The 24,821-nt window shown below is 40.2% G+C and overlaps 1 protein-coding gene across 8 annotated transcripts in view; it reads right to left on the reverse strand.

Moving 5' to 3' along the window:
- The window catches only part of auts2a (activator of transcription and developmental regulator AUTS2 a), a 495,300-nt gene extending 471,683 nt beyond the window's left edge, over nucleotides 1–23,617 (reverse strand). For 4 of the 8 annotated variants that reach the window (XM_024266753.2, XM_024266751.2, XM_024266752.2 and 1 more), the window contains exons 1-2: nucleotides 23,260–23,615; nucleotides 20,410–21,096 (exon numbers count right to left, since the gene is read on the reverse strand). In XM_024266753.2, coding sequence (XP_024122521.1) covers nucleotides 20,410–20,688 — 279 coding nt within the window. In that variant the 5' untranslated portion in view covers nucleotides 20,689–21,096; nucleotides 23,260–23,615. Of the gene's footprint in view, nucleotides 1–20,409; nucleotides 21,097–23,259 lie in introns of all 8 variants that reach the window. The other 4 variants (XM_024266748.2, XM_024266749.2, XM_024266750.2 and 1 more) reach the window with 3 other exon arrangements.
- Nucleotides 23,618–24,821: the final 1,204 nt, after the last annotated feature.

Raw genomic sequence — 24,821 nt, forward strand, 5'->3', positions numbered from 1 at the left:
AGTCGATTCTGATCACCTGTTCTAAATAAAGGTATAGATAATGATTAAATACAAATAATTTCAATTTTTATCCATCTAGTAAATAGACATACACATGGCAATAAACATTATAATAAAAAGTAAGAATCGTGGTTCACAACTCGTGAATCGTTGCTCTTGATTTGTGAATCGAGTCGGATCGCCACCTAAGCAGCGATCCACAGCCCTAGTGTGACGTCCTCCAAAGAAAATGACTCACTTCCGGTTCTAACGAAATAAAGTCAATTTAGTTGTCATTTTTTTCACGATACGGACGTTCCCATGTTGGAGTCAGACCCTGTCAGTAAGCAGTGATTGCACGAGTCGGTCTGAGTCAACGTTTCTATGGCAACCAATCTTGCCAGTCAGTAGTAAGCTTGTTGGAAAGCCACACTCCGACCACTTGAAATCAGGCTCAGGAGAACCTGTCAAATGTTTCGAACATTTGCTGTGAGACCACATGTTTTTATTGAGGCATCAGATTCGTCAGTTTAAACCTTGATAACTTGAACTACAGAAAAATATCATTAAAATATTGTATTATCAAAATAATGTGGAAAAAAGGTATCAGAGTAAAAAAGGTTATTCTGACAAATTAAATGACTGAGTGATAACTGTTTATTTCTCTAGAGAAGTCTATGGTTGTCCCCCCCTAATCCCTAACCACTAAAAAACTATATAGTGCCCTGGATTTTAAAGGTAATTGGGACACGATCTTCACCACTTTTCTTTCATAGATGACGTCATCGATTTCATGAAGTGAAAATCGAATAAAAACGAACATTTCACAGTGTTTATTTATGACTCCACTGTGTTCTGATGGTGAAAATGTGGATGGTTCATTCAAATATTGCATTTAAACACGTTTTTTTGTTTGAAATTGTTCAACCGCAATGCATTGTGGTCTATATCCGTTTATCTAGTGACCATCTATGTACGCTAGTTTTTTACAAAGACTTCTGGGAAATTTCGAGTGCACTGGAATTGGAATTAGTAGATTCGGACAGCACTAGAAAATAGCGAATGTACTTTATTGTGGGGGGGGATCTCAGACAGAACCTATAAGATTTTGGTTTCTTGGAGCCACTTCCTATTTGGAACTCCAAGGGGGAGGGGCCACCCAGTCCAGCTCTCTATACACAGTCAATACTGCCTCTTTTTATACATGAGACATATTTTAATAGTGTATTGTTGAATGGAATTATGTTGCACTTGATAAGAAAGAACAGACCACGTGGGCTGAAGAGCAACCCAAACATGTGTGGGCTGGTGGGTGTGGAAATATTGAACTGAGGTTGTAAAACTTTGCATGTAGTGAGACAAAGGCTCCAAAAAACCAAAGGCTGCTGCGTTTGTACGAACCACTTGTCTGTCAACTCAGGTTCGTCCATAAGATATGCTCTAATCGGCATGATTATGTCTGAGTCATCTGAGAAAGTATCTGAGAACAGACCAAGGATTACACACTGTATCATTTGAAGAATTTCTTTTTTTTTCTCTCTTCCAAAGGAAAATCAACAGCTCAATATCAAGCAAATTGCCTATGACGATTTGTCTAGCCTTTAAAAGGGTTGGACAGGAATCAGGTCAATATTATTATGCATTGTGCTTCATCTGCACAAAGGCAATCAATGCTTCATTCTTATCGGCCCGCTGGGGGAGAGGGTTTGCAGAGCCCAGAGAAGAGATGGCAGGCTCAGAGATCACAACATGAGTCTACGGCATGGGAAGGCTTCAATCTCCTGAGCTGCAACACCTACTCTTAAAATTCTGAAAACTATTTTGAGTTTCCAAGCATTTTTCAAGCATTTTTTTTCTCAAGTTCCTCATGTAATTATTATTACCTCACCTTTGTGGGGATGGAATTTGTTTAAAAATTGTACAAAACATCTTCTCAGTCCTGTTTGAACCAGTCTTGAACTGCCCCAGTTAGGGGTTCATGAGTTGGTAGGTGAATCACCAACTTTAGAAGCCACCTGCTACTTATGAATCCAACTTAGTGACCAAATACAATGCTGTTTAGGTCAGGGTTGCGCTATATATGTACATTAAGTATGTAGATGTTCAAAGTATTTTATCAATCTGGTGTTTTCAGTCTCAAGTTGATGTAGAGAATTGGAATTCAAAGACAGAAATCCTAGTTCACTACTGCCTGTTTAAGGCCATCCATCCATCTTCAGAACTCGCTGAAGCCCTTTCAGGTTCACAGGGTCGCTGGAGCCAACTCAACTACTGTTGGGCAAAGGCAGAGTACACCTTAGACCAGGGGTCTCAAACTCAGTTTCCCTTGGGGCCATTGACAGCAGAGACTGGCTGAGGCTGGGCCGTATGAGGTTACATTTGCGTCCACTGTCTATGTCTTTGGTCCATTGTCTATGTCAACTGAACAAGTTTATTGAACATTTGTTCATGTCTATGTACTACTAAGTAGTATCTTCTGCGTGTTTCTGTGAAACGACAGGAGCTAAAGACCCTAGCAACTGTGGCTAAGGATTTTTCTGAGGACCAGATACAACAACAATAGCAAATGCAAAGTTTTAAACATAAAGCTGAAACATCAAAAAACAAATACAAATCTATCATCAAAGAAGAGTGGACATGCAGACATTAAACTTTCACAGTAAGGTGGGAGCCGCAAAATATCGACTTGGGGCTTGCGGGCCGCCAGTTTAAGACTCTTGCTCTAGACGGACGTCTGTTGCAGGACCACACGCTCTCATGCACACCTTAGGGGCTGATGGGTGGCAATTTACCAATTGCCCAGTGAAGCATGTTTTTGGACTGTGGGAGGAAACTGGAATGCTGGAGAAAACCCAGACATACACGAAGAAAACATGCTAACTCCACACAGAAAGAACCCAGCCCAGATTTGAACCAAGGCCTTCTTACTGTGAGGCGAGATTGTTAAACACTACACCACCATGCCCTTCTGTTAAAATTTATAAACATTTTAAGGAACACCTTTTTAATTCACCACTCTCACTAAGCACTGAAATAAAAGCATGTAACTGAATACCTTAATTATTGTATTTTGTTTATCTTTTACATTTCATATTAGTAATAGTTTCATTTAGTCAGAAACGGTTTCATTGGAATTAAACACTGAAGAAGCAGCAGCTCACAGACGCAGCGGCTGAACATCCTTCCACAGCTCTGCTCTCAACATCCAGGGTTGGGTTGGGGGGATTTAAACCACCAGAAAGGCTCCTGAACACGGCTGTAGCTGCAGCCTTCTGCTCCCCCGGGGAAGGAGAACAAATCTACACTCGGGTGTGTAAAAACTATTAGCAGACTGTTTATTTAAGCTAGTTGTCTAAAGAATTGTCTACGGAACTGAAATCTCTCCTGTCCTTCCTTTCACATGATCTGTTTCTGTGAACACTGGAACCACGTTAACTCATATTAACCTTGTAGTATGCCGTGTATTTCTACACTATCCTTGATACTTCGCATTAGCGTTGCTTCAATTTTTTTTTATTTTTCCATATCATTGCAATTAATTGATGCACGTTGGAGTATTTTTGCAGTCTTTTGTTCAGCTTTATTGGTTTTTGGTGTTTAGTTAACTTCATGCTTTTTTTTTTGTTCCCAGGTTATGTTTTGTTCATCTGAATCCGTTTCCTTCCAGTTTTTACTTTCAATTACCCAGTTGATAGTTTTAGATAACTGCCTTTTTGGAAAGATACTTTATTTTTCTGAAATTTTTTGTCAGCTTCTTTGTTTTGACTCCTTTTGGTGTCAACTTTAACATTTTCAGTTCTTTTTACAATTAATTTTTCCTATTCTTTAAGCGCGTATTGAGACTGGAAAAGTCTCAGACTTGTCCAGATCAAGTCCTTCACCTTGCATTAGGTCAACCAGACAGATCTGAATCATGGGACTAAATCATGGGACTAAAAATCCAGTCATAGGTCAGGAATTACGAGGGTGGGGCAAATCAATGAGAAAAATAATAATTGAAGTCCTGAACTTTGCAATCTTAGTCCAGAGAGCAAACTGAAGCTCAGTTTGATTGGAAATAAACCAAGACCACCTCCAAAGATGGGTCAGGATGCAGTTCCTGGACCGCTTGCATGTATTCAGACTGAAAGTTTGTTCCGGATTATCAGGGGAAACAAACTCTGGTTCACTTTAAGTGCACCAAATGTGTCCCGTTTGAATACATCCTCAGTTTCCTTCATTCTGATTCTGCCTTCAGGTGCTCCATACCACCATTCCTGACGAATTATGGATATCATTTTATAATAAAAACTATTTTTTAAGAAGTATGCAGTTGTACCATCACACCTCACAATGCAGCAACACTAAATGGCTGACCTTGTGCTTCCTTATTGTGTTACTGGGTATTTGATTTAAACTAAGCAGCAGGAAAAAAAGAGCAGCAGGTACCAAGAGCTGGGATTCTTCTTTAAAAATGTGCAGATTCATAATAAAAGCATAATATCAGGGGTTGCCACAGCAATTCAGACTGATTCCCAAACTCGGTTTAAGAAAATGTCTCCACCAACGACAACAACGATATGAGGAGAGCCTTAAACCCCATCCTGAGAGAGACAAGACAATAATGGACATGAAAAAGCCTCTAATGGCTGAGCCCAACTTCCTGTGTCCCAGAGCTGAGATTACATATCTCCTTCCACTAAACCCTGAAGACGGGGCCTCTGCGGACAGCAGAGCTGCACGCTGCCAAGCACAGATGTGATAAGAGGCTGAACTTTTATCTATACAGACTCAGAGTCGGTAAATTTATTTCAGAAATTGCTGAGCTAAGACTGAATCAGTTTCACTTCTCCAGAGCTGAGCGCGGTGAGTTATCTACAGTCAAGCACCTCAAGGGCACAAAACCAAACATTTTCCACTCAAAGCAAAACATCAGGTTACATGGACACAGATTAATAGACTTCTCTTTAGGAGACAAATGTGTGCCATGGTGCTAATGTAGCATAAATTTACAGAATATACAGAAAGAAACTCTCCAGCATGAAGCTTGTTAGATCGTCTAAACCAGGGGTACCCAACTAGCAGACCGCGGTCCGGGTCCGAACCCCGAGACCCTTTTATCCGGACCGCCAAGCATTTTTAATAAAAAGTATGATTTTGCATTCATTTTTACCCAAAATGATTTTTTAACAGGCGCACATGAGTACACCTACGTGTGGACCGGGTCCTTCAACCGGCAAGGAGTGGCATGCTAATGTTTACATAGTTGGGACGTAAAGTTATCTAGTGACTGAGTGAACAATGAGAAAAGTGGACTCTGAAAATCGTGTTTTCGACATGAGTGGACCGAAGCTTTCACTTTACCAGCGGTGAGTTCTCCAAGATTAAAAGCACGTGGAGGCTGTTGATTTTGGTAAAAGCACCGATATCAAGCGGCACTACGAGACAAAACTCAAAACTTTTGACATAAATTACCTGCCAGGATAAGTGAGGTGGACATGGAAAATACACGAACTGAAATGACAATACGAGCGTACAACACACAGACAATAAAACAACGGGCTCACGAGTGCTCACTACGAGTGGAATGGATTTTGGGCAAGCACAAAAAGTGACTTCAAAATGATCAACGAGTGGATGGAGGTGATGGTAGAAACTATATTGGAGGGAAAAGAGAGACAGCAGCTTCAAGAAAAGGCCGACAGGTACGTTCATCTGCCAGAAGGACTATCCCTGCTCTCAGCCATCACTGATTTGTTTTTATCCCAAACAGCATAAAAAGAAGATGGATGAAGGAAAAGACAATTCTGCGTGTGGATTGGTGACTGCTGTTCTGTCTTTTGAGAAGAAACTGGTCATTCTGCAGATGGATCTGGAGGAGGACTGTGAACATTTTTTCTGGACCAGCTCTTGATCTTAGTTAAAATTCTCTTCTTAGTGAAGAATTATGTCATTTATTTACAAAGAGGCCACACATTGTTACAAATGGACGAGTGCAGGCTGATGTAGAGTTAAGAGAACAATGTGAATCCTCTGATCCTGACAGGTTTTGTGCTAAAATAGAAGTTTCCTTCTCATCAAAGTGTCATTGTACACATTAACAATGTTTGGTTCTACCTCCAGTTGTAAATCAGCCTTCTCTGTTAACATCATTAAGAACAAGTATCACTCCCAGCTCACCAGTGAACATGTGCACGTATACCTCAATGGTTTTGACTCCTTTCCTTCCCAGATTTAGATCTTAGCTCCCCGTGCTCATCCACATTTCTCACACTGAGATGAGTCTATTCTGCAGTTTACCTTTATATCCATAAAGTTTTTTGCACTTATCAAAGTTATTACTTGAATGATCAATATGTAGTATTATTTGTAACCTACTGTTAAGGGTTGTAAACAGAAAGTTAACATTTGCACAATTACGAATCATAATTATGAATGCTTTCTGAGGTGCATTCATGTTACTGTTGCTCTTTAAGTAAAATAGAATGTGAGTTTGTGAAAGAGCACACATATTGCACTACATGGAAGCAAGTTTATGTGCATTTTGTTTTTTTATTCTTCAATGTATGTATGTACATTTAAGTATTTTTGTGCAAAAATGAATGACAGAAATACTTTTTGAGACAATAAGATAAAAAAGTCTGTCAATTTAACTACAAATTACAATAGAATAAAATAAAATATAAGTGAATTATTGTCTGAATGTTTTTGTATGTTCGGACTCCGGTCTACCAAGCTGACAGGGTTACCGGACCTCTTGTCAAATTAGTTGGGGACTGACCAGTGGTGGCGGGGCCACTCTTATGGCTTGGCTGGGGCCTGCGCTCTCTGTGTTCCTGCGCCTTCCTGCTCTTGGGTGTGGGGGGCCTCTGTGGTGGACCCGCGTGCCCTGCTCTGGATGTTTGGCGGGATTGCCCGGCGGGCGGGTTCTCTCCACCGCCCCATGGCGGATGTTGGGGGGGGGTCCTGGCTGCTGCTGTCCCGGTGGGGGGTCTTGGCGTGGGGATGGCCGGGTGCTCTCCCCCTTTGTACATTCCATCATTATCCACATTAGGAAACCATAAACACTCATCTGAGCACAGGTGTCAGCTCACCTTTGCACCTTTGCTTCTTCTTTTTTCCTGACTCAGGTTTTTTAGGAGTTTTTCCTTACCGGGAGGGAGAGTCTAAGGGCAGGGATAACCAGTTTTATTTAGTCTGTTTAGTTTTTAACAACTGTTTATATTTTGAAGCCCAATGAGGCAAATTTCTTTGTGATTTTGGGCTATATAAATAAAATTGAATTGAATTGAATTAATAGTTTGTGTGACAGAATGAAAGGCTTTATCTGTGTCGATTTGTATGATTAAGTGTGTGAGCTGCAGTTATATTGTGTACATTCTGACTAGTTTAGATGTGGAGACTATCTCAACCAACAGTTGTGTTTGAAACAACAGTGTGTGTATGTAGACAGGCCCCGCCCATTCTAGTTTACTATTTAGACCTGGATGTTTTATGATGTTGTTTCCCTCTGTTGCCATCTTCTTTTTTCTCTAAACCACCCCCCTTTTACCCACCCTCTTCTTCTTTTCCATACATTAGTTGGGGACCCCTGGTCTTCCATGGAGCTGTCTCATATGATTTAAGGAGCTTGGACCACTTTTGGCCCCAAAAACCTAAACAGTGTGCTGCAATGCAGCAATCTTAAACTAACAGTGAACACACAAATAATCTATGTATATATTCATTAGCTTTCAGTAAATTAGGCACAATGTTGACAAATCTATTAAAGAATTTATTTCCTATTAATTAAATGTGTACAGTTGTTGTCTCCACCAGCAGCTGCGGTGACAGTTACAGGTTTAAATATTTGGTCTATTTGATTTTATAAACAGATCCAATCCTGATCCATTCATCATCGATTCTTTAAACCTGATTGATCCCTTTTTGAGCAACGGGGCTGCTGGAGCCTATCCCAGCAACTCTTACGACAAAGGCGAGGTGTAAAACCTTTATCAATCCATTAAAGAGCACACACATTCACACAAATCCTGGTATTTAACAGAATTAATTAATGTGGCGTGGGGTGGGGGGGTTCATTGAGTTTTAATAGACCATCCAGCAATTGTGCGCAATACAAGTATGTGACAAGGTGGCATCAATTATTCCTATTTTAACCACAAAAAAAACTAACAGTCTTTTAAAATTATGCTTAAGTGCTCTAACAAACCAAACACGATAACGAGTTGAATAATCACTGTAGAAAATGAAGGGCGTGCACACGGCGGGTTAGGGAGTGGTCAGTCATGAACCAAGTATGAGAGAAAGACAGAGAGAGACTCTGGAATCTCATAACACAAAGGAAGAATTTAAAGTCTGCAGGAAAATAATTCCATGTAGATCCTCGTAATCAACAAACTTAAACAGAAACCTGAGAGAACGTCTAGAACAGAGCAGATCATTACTGATAGAAAAACCAGATCAGCCCCTCAAAGACTTGGTCTTCCACTATCAGCAACTCACCAGAAGAACATGGAGATCTGAGGCCTAATCTGCTAATGCTGTTTTATGGTTTTAAGTTTATAAACTTTCCCTAGGAAAACAGACAGTTTGATGTAAGCGACAAAAAGAAAAAATACTTGGCCTTAAAATACTGTACCTTTAATACATTGTGTTGGAAAAAAAAGCTAAAAATTCGTGACTTCAAAACTGTGAATCGAATCAAATCTTGGCTTGACTGAATCGTCATCCCTATTATAAACTGAAGCAACTGTGAATCATCAGAAAGTTAAAGCTGGTAGTACAGAACAAACCAGAGTTATCTAAAAGTAAAACATAACTTTAACACAAAACAAAACAAAAAATCTGACTACCAGATCTGTAATGGCTAGTCTTTCAAAACAGATACAGTTTTGACCAATTCATTGTCTATTCTTTAAACCTAGAAGATCTCTTCTTTGGGCAACGGGCTGCTGATGGTAACGGCTACCCAATCTGTAACAGATACCCGATCTGTAACAGCTCCCCATTCTGTAACGGCTACACGATCTGTAACAGCTACCTGGTCTGTATCCGATCTGTAGCGCATACCCAATCTGTAACGGCTACCTGATCTGTAACGACTACATAATCTGTAACAGTCTGTAACGTCTATGGTCTGTAACTGATTTGTAATGGATACCTGATGTGTGCGTGTGTGTGTAGATATATATATATATAGATATATATATATATAAATAATATCAATATATATTAATATATATTGATATGTAAAATAATAGTTGTTATCCGTAAAACACGACACTGCCGTACCCGCTTTTCCTGGCGATTTATGATCCCTTTGGCTTGCCAGACTTTCATCCCCTGACAGCACAGGATAGTCCCTGGTACGAGCAGGGGCTTTCTCCTGTGCGGGTCAGTTGCTGGTGCGCGTCACTTCTCTTAACTGGGAGATTTTCTACACCCAGAAATGGTAACGTGTACCGATGCTTTTAGTCAGCTCTTAAAACTAAATAAACCTCGTATCTATCGATCCATCCACGTCCTCCATGATGAAGTTGAGAAAAGTATTTGACGGCTGCTCCTCCCACAAGCAGCGTGAGCTTCATGTTTGGACTTCAAGATACAGTGAAGCAGTTACCCAAGGGCTCGTCAAAACAAAGACAATGTATATGAATTCAATTAGATGTGAACGGACAACTGATTCAAGCGTGAGCTGTGTGCATGAGCAGGAGGTGGGGTTGGGGTTTTCTGCGATACACACATGTGCCGAACGAGGCTTCTGATTCGTACAGATCACAGTTACGCCCCTAATTAAAAAGGTTTATATAAGTAGCCTTTCAGCATTGCAGTACACCTTACTTGTTCATAGTGACTTAGTTTAATCCCTTCAATGGAATAAGAGAACAGAATCCTTTAAAACCTAACAGGAAATTTAAGGAAAAGTCTAAACTGTACTCAGATAATCTGGGAAAACATATTTTTCCAATCCCCAAAGTTACCTTTCTTCAAGCCAAACCAGCCTTATGGAATTCAAGTGTTCGAAGCGATCTAGTGACTTAATTTTTTAAGCAGACCAGTTTGTTTTTTTCCAGCGTTAGTTCTGGCATAGGTTGAACGTAGGTTTAATTTTAGGGCGAGAAGGCCATCGCTTAAGGAATAACTGCACATTGAGAAAAGAGCCATAAGTCCAAAAACCATTCTGTTTGGATCTCTGCTGCGAACAATATCAAAAGCCAAATGTTTCCAGCTGCTTTAGGATCAAAGTCATGTTGAGCTCAGGTTTATGGATCAGAGAGGCCTGCTGTCATGGTTGTAGTGACTGATCGAAAGCAGGCCTCACATCCGAAAAGACCAAATCCTTCCACAGGCAAACGCGTATGTTGTACTATCTACTAAGGCTGAATGACATGATCACTATTGTGATAATTAAATGAGTAGTGAACCAACTCAACCAATACGTCATTTCCATTTCACTGCAGTAGTTTGATTTTTTTTTAAAAAAAGGTCAACATGATGGAGCTTATGTCTGAATTCCCTCCCTCCGCCCTAACTACTAAAATACTAGATAGTGCAGGAGTATCTAGTGCCCTGGATTCTAAAAGCAATTTGGACACCTCACTACTTTTTTTTTTAAATTATAACATCAACAATTTTCAAAAAAGAAAACCTAATAGATATGAAAATGTTATGAAGAATATCTATGAATTCACTGTGTTCTGATAATGAATGGATGATGATGAATTGGATGGTTTATAAAAAAAAAGTTATTTTTTCTTTATTCACATGAAATATCGTCCAAACGCAATGCATTGTGGTCTTTATTCGTCAATCTAGTGAACATTAGCTGCGCTTCTATTACAAATTTGCGCAAAACTTTATCGAAATTCTAGGAATTTTGAAAAAAACAATGTTTGGAAATGACACTGTTTCCATTAAATCATCATTTTGCGATAAAGCACAAACCAACTCACGCGATAAGTCATTAAAAACACGACGATGAATGAGAACAAGTATTTTTATTTGATTCACTAAAAAAGGAGCATTGCGGTGACGTCACAGCTCTGTCTGGAGAGCGCGTGCAGCACAGAGTCTATTGACAGTCTCAGGTAAGAAACCTGTTCAGTGGTTTTTAAATAAATAACCATTCTAGCAAGTAAGCTGCTGGACCTTTTTCTGTTTAAAACACGACGAGATCCATTTAAGTTTCTGTCTCTGCTCTTGCGCTTTTCCTCAAACGAGAGTTCAGCATCTTCAGGCTCCAAGCTGCAGAAGTGTAGCTGCAGATGAAGCTGTGAAGCTGTTAGATCTCTGCTGCCGCCCGCTCTGCTGCGCTCAGGACAGACACTTCATACAAAGAGGAGCATCTATTTCCAAAAAGTGTTTCCATTACAGTTCTGTGAAAAATGTCTGTTTCAAAAATCCCCAAATACCACCTCCTCTAAGCACAAAAACTTTTTTTTCGAAAAATGCAGGTTTTTTCTAAATGGTGGTGTTTCCATTAGGAGAATTTATTATCCAAATTCCAATTTGAAAAAAATTTCAGAGTTAATGGAAACGCGACTATTGATGCTTACTAATTTTGCGCAGAGACGTCTGGTAAATTTCTAGAGAACTGGATTTTGGAACTGTAGATTTGGACACCCTAATAAAATAGCAAACACAGTATATAATGCATTTAGTAGTAAAGGAATTCAGAAACAAACTTAAATTATAATCCAAATGACTCATGTCCACATAGGAGGTGGGAACATAAGAAGGGCTCCCTCCTTTCAAAGGATCCATCTGATTGGTCAAACGCTTAAAGGGCTTTGTTTGATTTGTTAAATACTTCAAGCCGCCATGAGAAGGTTTTAGCATGTGTGTAAACATTTAAGGGAAGCATTTAAGACCTCTTCTGCGATACGTATGGCTGGTATTGTGATGACGATACAGTTTCTATTTATTGTGCAGACCTGCTATCTATCACCCTGCTCATCCATGTGTCGAAGTGTCCTTGGGCAAGACACTGAACCCCACATTGCCTCTGGTGGGAGGTTGGCGCCAGTGTTTGGCAGCGGAGCCATTACCAGTGTGTGAATGTGTGAATGGGTGAATGGGTCTGTGACTGTGAAGCGCTTTGAGCCTTCAAGAAAGGTAGAAAAGCGCTTTACAAGTGTGACCATTTACTATCATCAACCTGCACGTCACAAAATTGAGTTTTAAACAGCAACATTTCAAACAACTAGTTGATTGATTTAATGATACAATTTTCAAAATCTAAAATCTTAGCACGTTTGTTGTTTGTTGCATTCAAAAAAGTGTAAGCAGTAATTTTAAACAGCAGCTGAAGTGTGCATGTGTTTTGAGGACAGATAGTTGGAGATTGCAGGAGTGGAAGCAGATGGAGTTGGAAACAGCAGTGAGCTGGCTCCTTTTGAAGGAGGCATCAGAAGGGGTGTGGGGGGATCAAAGGTTCAAAGCTGCGAGTAAAGATCTCTGCACTGCTCTGTCCAGAAGTCCCCAGGCTGCACCATAAAAACACACACAAAGCCACATGGAGCCTCACAGTTGATACCTGCGCCTGCATGAGCATGCATTTAGGAATGAAAAGGCTCCGCTCTAAAGAAGGAAAAATGTCTGTCCCAGAGAACCACGATGGGGCTGTTGCACACAAAACATGGAGTACGACTCTAGCCACAGTTCCACTTCAGAGATGGCATTTTACAATCAGCCTCTGCAAACATTCATCTTTGTGGCAGACAGAGCTGAAAACTCAGAGAAGAACCTGCACTCAGCAACCTGCTACTGCGCACAAAAGGCCACCAGCACCTTTGACTTTATCCAGACAGGTGATTGTGAATATTAGGCCTGTGCTAATATTTGACAAGGGATACTGTAAGTGCAGGCTGTATGACACATTAATAAATGTCAAGGAGACTGCAAAATCAAAGAGATGTAGATTTGGTTTTAATTAAAACTCAGCTTTGAAATTAAACCAAAGCATTAGTCACTAATAATAAAGCTGAACAACCGACAAACTGCCTGTTCAAATGCTGCCTGAAAATCAGTATAATCTCCTTTATTACTTTAGGCCTGTTTTACTGCTTTATCCCATCTACAGCGTTCAACATGACTAATCAATATGTCAGTAAACAAATACAATTAATCATCGTTATATATGTCCCCATAATGAGAAAATTCCACAAGTTCATGTTAAAAACACTAGAAACAGTTCTTTTTTTGTTTGTTTGTTTTTTGTTTCTGAATTAAACAAAACAAAAAATAATCTGATGTTTGGAGAGGAGGGCTGCACAGTGGCGCAGTGGTTAGCGCTCTTGCCTCACAGCGAGAAGGCCACGGTTGAATCCCAGCTGGGGGATTTGGGACCTTTCTGTGTGGAGTTTGCATGTTCTCCCCGTGCATGCGTGGGTTTTCACCGGGGACTCCGGCTTCCTCCCACCGTCCAAAAACATGCTTCATAGGTTAATTGGTGACTCTAAATTGCCCCTAGGTGTGAATGTGAGAGTGTATGGGTGTGATTGAGGCCCTGAGACAGACTGGAGACCTGTCCAGGGTGAACCCCGCCTTCGCCCATCAGTAGCCGGGATAGGCTCCGGTCCCCGCGACCCCGAAAGGGAAGAAGCGGACCAGAAGATGAATGGATGAATGTTTGGAGAGGAAGACTTTCTTCATCATATCTGATACAAACAGTACAGCATGCAAGTTAATGCCATGCATAATATAGCATTACAGGGAGTTTTTATGCAATAGTTTCTCACTTAAATAAAAGTTTATTTGGTATTGTCAGTTTTTGTCTTTGATCTGTAATTAGCAATAGTTTTATTGTTGACGTGGCTTTCTCCTCCTGTGCTGCATTCCTCCTGCAGGCACACATGGATCCTCTCCAGTCAATCAATTGCTTTAGAAATGCTGGCAGTGAAACACTGTTTAGCTGCAGTTCATCATTTTCCTTTGGCTGTTAGAGAATGAGGAATGTTCTCCGTGAGTTTAATGATTAAACTTGATCTTCTAAGATCATACTGGAAACCGGTCGTTTTCCAGCTCTTGCACAGCGTAGAGAGCGTCCAGAGTAGGGCTGGGTTGATACAACCGATTAATCGATCCGAATTGATTTAAACTTAACAGATTAATAATCGATTCATGAAAACATAAATCGATTTAGCACATAAAGCTAAAGTCTGCTAGCTTGATGCTAACGTTTAAGGAAATTTCCCATAGTACGGCTAATGCTAACGCTCGGTCCACATGACCTTACATTACTGACTAAATGAACATCTTTATAAACTCACGGATATGAATTTTAGCATGGTGATTCCTTAGTAGCGGTACTGCTCTTCTGCAGAGGGATTTGTAGCCTGCAGTAAAATACCTACTTATCTTAGCTTGAGCCACACTGAAGAAGCCACAGATTGGCAGCCTGTCAATTTTTGTTGTCTAAAATCGGAGCAGATCCAGTTCCAGAGCAAACTAGGGCTGGGCAATAAAACGATAATTATCGTTATTGCGATATTACTTTTTTCGATAGTGAAATGAGTCTATTGCGATAAACTTTCGTTTTAAATGAACACGGGAGAAACCCCCGGAAGAGCCGCGCTTCTTCTTCTTGCTGATTCTAGGAGCCCAGACTGAGAGGGGGGGCACGGAGGCAACGAATGATGACAAAAGGACACAACAGAAAACATTATTTCAGTAAACCAATAACCAATATATAATCACAAATACTTTTATTTTTAATGTCAAGGTAACGATGTTTATATATTTTGTTTTGGAAACATCGTCACCGGACCCCCCTCCTCTACATTGAAAATGGTTCGGTCCGACTGGATTATTCTTCCGCAGCTGTTTGTTACCGACAGATCCACAGAGTGTGAGGGAGAGAAGACACGCTTTAAAATCAGGAGTTTAAACACCTGATTTAGAGGAGAACCTCCATGAAAAAAGAAAAAGGAGACAGTCTGTCTATTGCCGCGCGTTACGTGTCACGCGGGGCTGAAAGAGGAGAGAAGGAGAGACTGCGCATGCTCGTAACAGCCGCGCATAGGGGGGCGGGGACTCGATTGTGGTTCTGGAGTTGAGATGAGTTTGAGGGTTTTGTTAAAATATTAACCAAAAGCTTTTGTATAGAGCTTCGAATTAGAATAATTTGTTGTTTTATTATGTATCAAAAATGAATTTGTTAGTTACATTTGTGCCGTTTATGCTCATTTCTTAATGAGGTGATCTAATAATAGTAAAATAAACTTGTTTTTAACGACTCCTGACATGACACTAAATGAAGAGATCTTATGTGTTTGATCAATCCTCCAACATGTACACATGTCAGATGACTGAGTGAAATGATGATTAAATCTATTATCAGAACTGTTTATTTTAAGTTTACATTTTATTATCTTCTGCTGCACAGCAGTACCTATAGTTTATGTTCAGAAGAAATTAGAAAATAATATAAAAATAACTGCAATATATTTGCTGCTTTAGAACAATGTTTTCAAGACTTAATTTTAATTTGAAAGGAACTTGTATGTGCTTCAGTCAGATTAAAATAAATCTGAAATTCTGTACAGCCTATTGAAAACATACCACCGTTATGGTTTAACTATTGTTGTAACCAATAATAAAAGTTTAATTTGAACTAACTAAGATTTAATGGGGGGGGGGGCAAAGTTAAGGTGTAAAAATCTGAAGTCGTAAAGCTCTTTGCAATAAAGATTACTTTGATTATTTGATTTATATCGTTTTTAATATCGTTATTGTACAATGTGAAAAAAACGATATCGCAATATGAAAATTCCCATATCGCCCAGACCTAGAGCAAACCTAATGCTCTAACACTCTTCTGGATTGTCAACAGCCTCATTCTATCCATTTAATAAATCCAAATTCATGATGTTTGTACAATTTATCCTGGGAACTCATGATCAAATCAGCGCAATAGCAAACAATAAGAGCAATATGGTTCTGTTTACGAGGCGGTGACCAAAGCATGCCAGAGTGAAATGTCACACCTTCACTCTTCTGGTTCAGGATCCCCAAATGTTGACATGTAGGGGTTCTGTTCCACCTTCTGCCTCTACATTCGGTAAACGGGTCACACACCTGCAAAGCTTCTCTTGTTAAGGAACTTTTAGCCAATTTAATCCTCTGGAAGACAGTTGTCTGAAAGCAGGAGGTGAGCAAGCTTCTGTTCAGACGATGTTCTGGGGTTCTGCTTCACCTCGACTGCATGTTGTTGAGACAAAAGCCAGCAGGGATGGCAGCGTGGCTGATGGGAGACTTGTAGTGGTGATCGTGACACAGCTGGAAAGCTCAAATATGTTCTACCTAATTTCCCCATCCATCTATTTTCTCAACCGTTTTGTCCCTTTCGGGGTCGTGGGGGTGCTGGAGCCTAACCTGGCTGCTGATGGGTGAAGGCAGGGTTCACCTGGACAGGTCACCAGTCTGTCACGGGGATTCAATCACACACCCAGTCACACTCACACTTACACCTAGCAATTATGGGTGTTATAAACTGACAAAATATCGCTCAATTAAAGTAACTAATCAGTTTGGGCTGCAATCCTGATCGTGGTTTTTGAATTGGGCGTCGATTTGCAAAGCAAAAAAGCTGGATTGGAATATAAATAACTCAATGAACATTTTAAATCTTCTCTGACTTGTCTTAGTGAACTATATATCTGATTATACAGTCAGGGAAACTGTAAATAAATGTTTTGTCTGACAGACGCAGAACAAATTAATGACAGGATTAACTCAAAAACTCTGCTGGAAAACATAAAGAAACCATGACATTTCCATGCACCATGAATAAAAGACAGAAAAAAGAGAGATACTCTTGAGCCGTATAAAGTGTGTCTGACTGAAAAACTGACACACCATAGAAAAGCGAGTTGTAAATACCCTTGAAATGGGTCACATGAGTGACCTAAAGATGGTTATCTCAATGAATTAATTACACACTACAAGTCAGATGCTGTGACATATCGCTGGGTCAGCCCTTGTATGAAAGCACAATCACAAACTGTTGAAATGCCACAAAGTTACTAATATTTTTTAGCAGATTCAGAGTCGGGGGCTTCTCACCATATATTTGAGATCTCATAATAACCCTGATTTTTGCAGGATAATACATGTTCTAAAACAACATGGTGTATTCAATAAGTCAATGTCCTGTATGATATGAAGCCTTGATCTGACATAGGTTCACTTCAACTCTAAGAGACATAATAGAAAAAGAAGAATCCAGGAAACCACATGTTTGATTGTGACGTTCAGATTAACACTTGCAGACTAAAGTGAGATTTAAATATAGTACCAATTGCTTTGACATGTTTAAAATGGTAAATGTCGTATACTTATATTATCGAGGGCCCAAAGCGCTCTACAGTCACAGACCCATTCAACCATTCACACACTGGTGGTGGCTCCGCTGACGAACACTGACGCCAACCTCTTACCAGAGGCAATTCGGGGTTCAGTGTCTTGCCCAAGGACACTTCGACACATAGGCAAATGTGTAGCTAGGTCAATCTCCTTTTGTGCTTGAACGTATAGAGTAAAATTATATGTACATATTTTTTAGAGCGTTAACCGATACAGACACACAGCAGGTTACACTTCTCACAGACGTACGTTTGTCGGTACTTGTGACTCTGAGTGCAAACCATGCAGAAAAAAGCAACTAAACTCAAGCTGAAAGAGTGTGTTGAAGAAAGGTTGCATTCCTTATAGTGAAAGAACAATCACGTATTTCCCACCCAGCTAAGTGGACAATTAAAAGTAGTTAACAAAAACAATCTTTACTAGTTACCAGGCTGCAGTCTGTCATCTGCTTGACCAGGTTGGAATGAGATATGTTTAGGTACATTAGGACATGCTGTTTATATGACGGTGACTAAGGTTACAATTGTGCGTGCTTACATCTGCTCTTTGATCATCAGCCCAATCATTTTTTATTGTCAACATTCTTACCATAAACTGAGATCACAATAGTGCCCTTTTGTGCAGGATCACTCAATGTTTTAAGTACATTGCAGATTTACAATCAAACAGACAAAAAAACATGAAAATGGCTTTTTAAGACATTATGGTTTTGGGATTTTGGCTAAAAACTTCATAATCATAACTAAAACACCCCTGGGAACATTTTTCTTTAAAAAAATGTCACAGGGGGACTTTAAATATTACTGATTGAAGCCAAAAGTGACAATCTAATACACTGCAATGTGAAATTTCAAAGATTTTTTTTTACCTCACAATTATATGTTTCAAAGGTATCACAGAGCAAATGATTGTTCATAGAACGTGTTCATGAGGGGACAGAAATGTGGTCTTTGTGTTGTCATTCTGTTATATTTATGTTGTTCATAAAATAAACAAAAAACCGTTGTCATTTTCCGATGGTGTTATTGTGTTGGTGTGTTTTTCTTAGGGCCAGGCGATATGTTGATATAATCGATTAATACCAACTTGATATTTTAGACGATTTATTTTTTGAAAATCAAGATTTTATTTTCCCCGCACTCTGCCCCCACGGGCTTCCGTAGTCCGGCGTAAAGTCAGCTCTTGTAAAGCGTAGACATGAAAGCTGCTGCTAGAAGAGGACATTTTTAAGGTAGGCAGAGAGAGAGAAAGAAGAAAAGCTTGTTCCAAGAAAAAAAAAAACGCACGAGCCATGAGAAGCCCCTGCCCTACCCACCACTCCATTCCGGTGATGTCGGTGATATTATAGCAAATATTCAAAACAGTGAAATGTTTTTAAGCTCTTTTCTTGTGATTTCATCAAAAAATGAATCATCTGGAGAGAATTAAGAAAATAACATTTTCTGTCAATCTGCCCCCCTTTGCTAAATCTGTTCTTGTTTTCTCTGCATGTTTTGAATTTACAGTTAGAAGACAATAAAGATTGATTTTATGCTATTTCATATTCTTTGAATAAAAATCTAGAAAATCATGTCCTTTCCCTCATCAGGTTTAGACAACAGATGACTGAAAGTTCTCCTCTTAGGGTGCAAAGGAGTCATTTTAGTTGATCTTTTTGTGATGGAAATTATGACTTTTCATAGACATATTGATAGAAAAGCAGAGAGCAAGATTGATAAGAGATTTAAAAGTTCCTTCGGGAAAAATGCGTTTTTTTTATCTGAGGTTTGTCTTTCTCTTGTGACTTCCTTTCTGTTTGCATTCAACATGTTTAAAATAACATTCATGTATTTTTGTTAGCAAAATAATGTAATAATTTGTCCAGTAAAAAATATGCTTAGACATTTTTTTTTTTAATCGACTAAGTCAGAAACTAGATTTTGGTAGTAGTAACATCAATTTGAAGGCTCTTGCTACAGAAAGTGTTCTGCCAGATGATTGTTTTATTTCTCTTTATAGGATCCTTAAGCTAGCGCTAGCTCACAAAACACCTGCTACATTGTTCTACAAACATTTTTACAGCTTGTATTTAGTTGCACTTTGTCTTTTAGACAATTTCCAAAAAGACATGTTAAAATAAAATATTTTTTGTCAAAAAATATTCTGTCATTTGTAACCTTTGTAAAAAAAAAAATAATAATAAAAGGAGGGAGGAAAAAGATCAATAAAAAATAAAAAATCGAATTTGGAATGAAAAAAATCAGAGATTATAATGTTTGATCAGGGAAGATAGCACTTTAATACGAAGCTCAGATCATAAATTTTACTACTTGTGCTGAGTGCATGGCATCTCTTTTCTCAACATTACATATTCAATGACTATCATTCTCTGCAAATGTCAAGTAATCAGGTGTTGTTCAAATGAACTACAATTCCTCACAATATTCTGTATTTACTTAGACTGGGAGGATTGTTAATCATCATTTAGTAGAGTGCTTGAAAATTAGAACCATTGCCTGGTAACTTAGTCAATCAAGCATCAACAAAGAGATAAATCACAGACACACTCTTAAACAGTGTTTTTTTCCCACTGCCATCATTAGAAAATCGGTGGTATATTTATCAGTAGAGAAAATCTATCCCCACACAGCTTTCACGACGCTCAGTTTGGGTACAACATCTTTCCTTTGGCTTATCACACATCTATATAGAGAATGTTGCAGTTGTGCTGCACAAGTCATAACTCAACCGACAGAAATGCACCATGTGCCAAGTTTCAAGGAGAATTGATAGCCGCTACACAATACATCTCTCCCACTCACAATAAACTGTTGTAATATGGATCAAATAGATGTTTTACTCTGAGCTGTGCAAAGACAGGAGAGGCAACACTGCCACGCTGAAAATCTCTAATCTGGACAGGTTTTGCTGAAGAAAACGTATCTACAGCAGCATACACAAACAGATGGTAATCTTTGGCAACAGCAAGCTACATCTTCTGAACACCAGAGGCAAATAAATGCAGATGTTCAGGTGAATTTTTTTATCAAAAGACTGAAACACACAGATACAAAACGGATGCAGCTTTATCTGTGCTTAATCACTCACCTCCAGAGCCTCCAGGGTCATAAAGCCCGTAATGGAGAAACCATCAATGATGTCCTCTTCAATAGAAGTGGAGTCTTTTCGCTTTTTTCGTGGGGGTCGAGGGCGGGAGGAGGAGGGTGCGTGCTCACCCTCCCGCTCCGAGTCGGAAGAGAGGTGAAGCACTGAGCCTTTAACGTGGTTATTCCTTATCCCATTTGTTCTCCTCTCCCGGTTCCTTTCTGACCTCGACTTCCTCTTCTTACGCAGACCACTTGATGGAGGGATATCCGTGTCCTTCATACTGAATATCCCAATAAACCCACTTCTTGTAAGGAGCCAAACTGTGACACCACTCGAGCTCCACTTGAGTGTAAAAGCCTCTCAAAGAAACCCCTCCAATATCCCAGACAATGTAGTCAGTTGTTTAGATCCAACAGTTGTGAAGTGCTCTTGGTGAGAGCAGCAACGAGTCAATCAAAATAGGTTCCACTCAGAGATCCCCAAAGGCGGGCCACCAAATCCTGTGTAAAACGATCCATTCAACATGTTATCACAAAGCAGCAAAATCCATCAGCGGAAGGGCCTTTCAGGTTAATGCGGACGTCAGCTCGCTGAACATGTCCCACCATGCTGAGGTGAGCCGGTGACACCCCATCCTTCTTCTGCAAGATCTCACCACTCTCACCCGAGATCTGCAAACTCACCTTCCTGCAAAATACAGACAGAGGAAGACAGAGGGTATGCATTTGGAACATGATCACTCAGCAAGGTCAGCAAAGCATTCAGTAAAAGAGACATCACCCGGGACATACGAGTCATTCTGCATGAGGGCTCCATCTGTGTCACTACATTCACAACAACACAATGCTTTCTCACACTGAGGGATCATGCGAGAGTGATTTTCAGCTTGTTCCACCGAAGCATTTAATATTTTCGGACATTGAAAGCTCTAGAAAAGTCTGTCTTTTTTGTTGTTATTTTAACTAAAAAAAAGCAGATGTACCATTTGTCTAATCCTGGCAGAAATACAAATACATATTATAATGCTTATAAGACATGTGAAATATAGTTTCTACAGCAATAGTTGGACTGCCCAAACCAATTAAATTAATAAATAAACCTCGAATGGACCATGAATTTTACATCTGTTAAAATATTTCAAACATATCCAAATCAAAATATCTTTAAAGTCTCACTCCGATCATCATTCGATCTATTTCCAAAGCGTTCCCAGTTGTCTTTTAATGATGGGTTATGCTGTTTTAAGCCAAACAAAATCAATAAACCAGTGTTGTTTTCTGGGACATAGTTTCTGCAGAGGGGCAGGAATTCATTAGAAATTCACCTCTGAGTTGTGGGCGGGACTGTTGGCATGGTGCAACCCCTTCACCCATGACTGAGAGCTCTCTGTTTATACTCTCTCCTGCTGGCTTACAGCCACTTACACCCCAAAGCCTACTATTTCTGTTCCAACAACAAAGGGGAACAATGTTGGAGACATCCAGCTGTGCAGTTTTGAGCCAGCTCTGGTCATCTACAAGTGGATGCATAAGAATGGGGCGGGGCAGGCTGTTTGTGTCCCACCCAGTGTATTTTCTACATCACAAATACTATCTTTTTTCAAACTTTTTTTATCTGCTCCTGATTCACAACAATTTGGATAAATAATATTCAGAAATGCAATTTAAAGGTTCATTTTTGTTATGTGTCTTTGATCATCAGGAAAAATGCCACAAGAACAAGTGAAAACCCCGTGTTTCAGAGTGGGTCTTTAAAAGCAGCTTCAGATCATCTTTGATTATAAAAATATATATTCAGACACCAAAATCACTTGAAACTTGCTAAAGAATCTGAATTTGTTTGTTTTTCCTTTTTCTTGCTCATTATAGAACATGAAGAACTGGGTTCATTCTAAAGTTTTAAAGATTTGGCTCACTGAACTGAGTTTCCTTGGAGGTTTTTGACAAAAAAAAAATCATGAAAGATTTCCTGACCCTTTCAGAACTCAATTCTACACTTAAACACAAAGCTCAGTGAAAAATTCCTCACAGTTTGAGGCTTGGTCTGTCTGCTTAAAACCAGGATTACTTTCAACAGTTTACGGGCTAATTCTGGGTCATTTTCTTCAGAAATCTGACTTTTCAAGCCTAAAACCCACCACCCAGCTCAGCATTAAGGTCCTGATGCATTTGTTTACCCACCATGACAGCTCTCAGTGAAACAGCAGTTTGACTCTGCATGTTTTCATAGACAACCAGGAATGCACTGCCTTCAAATGCTAGGAGGCATCTCCAACACCTTTTTCTGCCTCAGCACACAAACCCAAACCCATCTGTCACAGTCTACCACCATCTTCAACTTTACATTGTCTCCTTGGGCACCAGCTGTCATGTAATGTAGCTCATCTGGATTCTGCAGCACATGCTCTGCTGCACCCTGACAATCTTTTTTTAAAGAAAAATAAATACACAATCTATGGACAGCTCAGGTTTGCTGCCATCTAAACCCTAAAAATGACAGCTCGTAAAAGCTGAATGAAGATCCAGCTCTGCCTGCGCCTTTAACCTGATGCCACACACATCACCAAACAGCTCCAAACATCTTCTCATCTGCAAAGAATAAGAGCACAGTGTTTCAGCAGCTGTCGGCCCGTCCTCTCCGGGTCTGGACGGACTCTGTCGGTGCTGTCAGTCCGCCTGAGATGCAGCCTTCAGCGGCGGCAGCAGCAGCGGCGGCGGCGGGCTGGAGCTCAGAGTCTCATTTTCCACCGTAACACACACACATTGACACACTCACACTGACACACACACAACAAAAGCAATCCTCTTTTGGAGCTCCAAGACACGTCATGCAAAACCAAGAAATGCAAACCCTTGCGAGTGGGGGGCGGACCGTCCGGACAAGTTGAAGCCTTTGGACACAACAGGAAAACGAAACAGAAAAAGCGCAAAAAGGTCTGAGGCTGGCAGAGAAATCCCGCAAAGAAGCAGCACAGGGCGCCTCCTCCGCCTCCTCCTCTCCCCGGATCCGAGCTTCAGGATCCCGAAGAAGGCAGAGCGGGGCGCATTGATACGGCGATGCCGCAGTGCCGCTTTGCAGGCTGGGCGCTTCCTCCTCCCGCAAGTAGTGCTGCCGCTGGACGCTGAGGCTGCATCCGCAAACAAGCTGCGCAAGTTCAGCTGCAGACGCACGCAGCCGGGCTGTCTGTCTGCAGCTCTTCTCACAGTCAGTCCGAAGGTGGTAGAGGATACGAAGACACCCGTCACACCCGCTCTGCCTCCCTGCAACATGAATACATTTAATTCCTGTTCTCAGTTTTTGAAGACTTTTCTTCAATTAAAAAAGATCCTAAAGCTTTTGATTAAAAAAAATCTCTTCCCAATATCTTCTGAAATAAAATTGGGATAAATTTAAACAAAACGTTACCACAACTAAAAGACATTACACAAGCAAACATACATTAATATTATTAACCTTTTAACACCTGAGGCGTCACCGGTGACGCTTAAACACAAAATCTTTAACATAATGTAACTTTTCAACTGTTAGCACAACCAACAATATTCCAGTAGATCTACTGGAATTCACAATCTACTGGAATGACGTTGATCGTGCTAACTGTTGAAAAGTTACAATAAATCAAAGAACATACACACTGGAGCTCCGGTGTTAAAGGGTTAAAGACTCACAACCATGAAAATCATGTTTTGGTGTTTCTAACACGTCTGGAGGGCATACTGTCTACCTATGTAGCCACAAGAGTCCCGGGTCTGGGTGCCGGTCTTCAGATAAAATACTGGGGGGTGTCAGGTAGGGCATTCAATGACATCTGATTCGTTTAGGTGATCCCTGAGGGGATGTGCTGAACGCTGAACAACAACATGGAAGATTAAGAAATTAAGAAACAAGAAAATTGATCTTAAAATAAAATGTCTGAGTATTCAAGTCATTGTGAATCAAGAGCAGATCGTATTTGTTATGTAGAAGCTACGCTGGACAGGCCAGAAGCTCCCTGCTCCGCCCCGTTCTGATACATTCACTCACAGACCAATAGATCCATGAAAGTCTTTGTTTTCCTCGTCTGATCTGGAATCTGGATCTAAGCTGTATGGCTGCATAGCTTGGATATTGATCACCATTTTTATTGCGCTGGTAACATTAGGTTGGGGTTGTGAGGGGCTGTAAGCTAGCGGAAGAGCGTGTAAACAGATAGGAAGTGGAGGTGGACTTAATCCGCACCAACAGTCCTGCCCACAAACCCAAGGGGAATTTCAAACAAACTGCCGCTCTGAGAAACTATGAAAATGACCCAGATCTTTAGATTTGGGCTAAAAATGTCATAATCATGAATAGAACTTCACTGAGAACACTTTTACAACAGATCAAAAGATGACTGGAGAGGGACTTTAATGAGTATAAGTTACAACCTAAGC

This window comes from Oryzias melastigma, linkage group LG14 (genome assembly GCF_002922805.2).
Source record: "Oryzias melastigma strain HK-1 linkage group LG14, ASM292280v2, whole genome shotgun sequence".
NCBI lineage: Eukaryota > Metazoa > Chordata > Actinopteri > Beloniformes > Adrianichthyidae > Oryzias > Oryzias melastigma.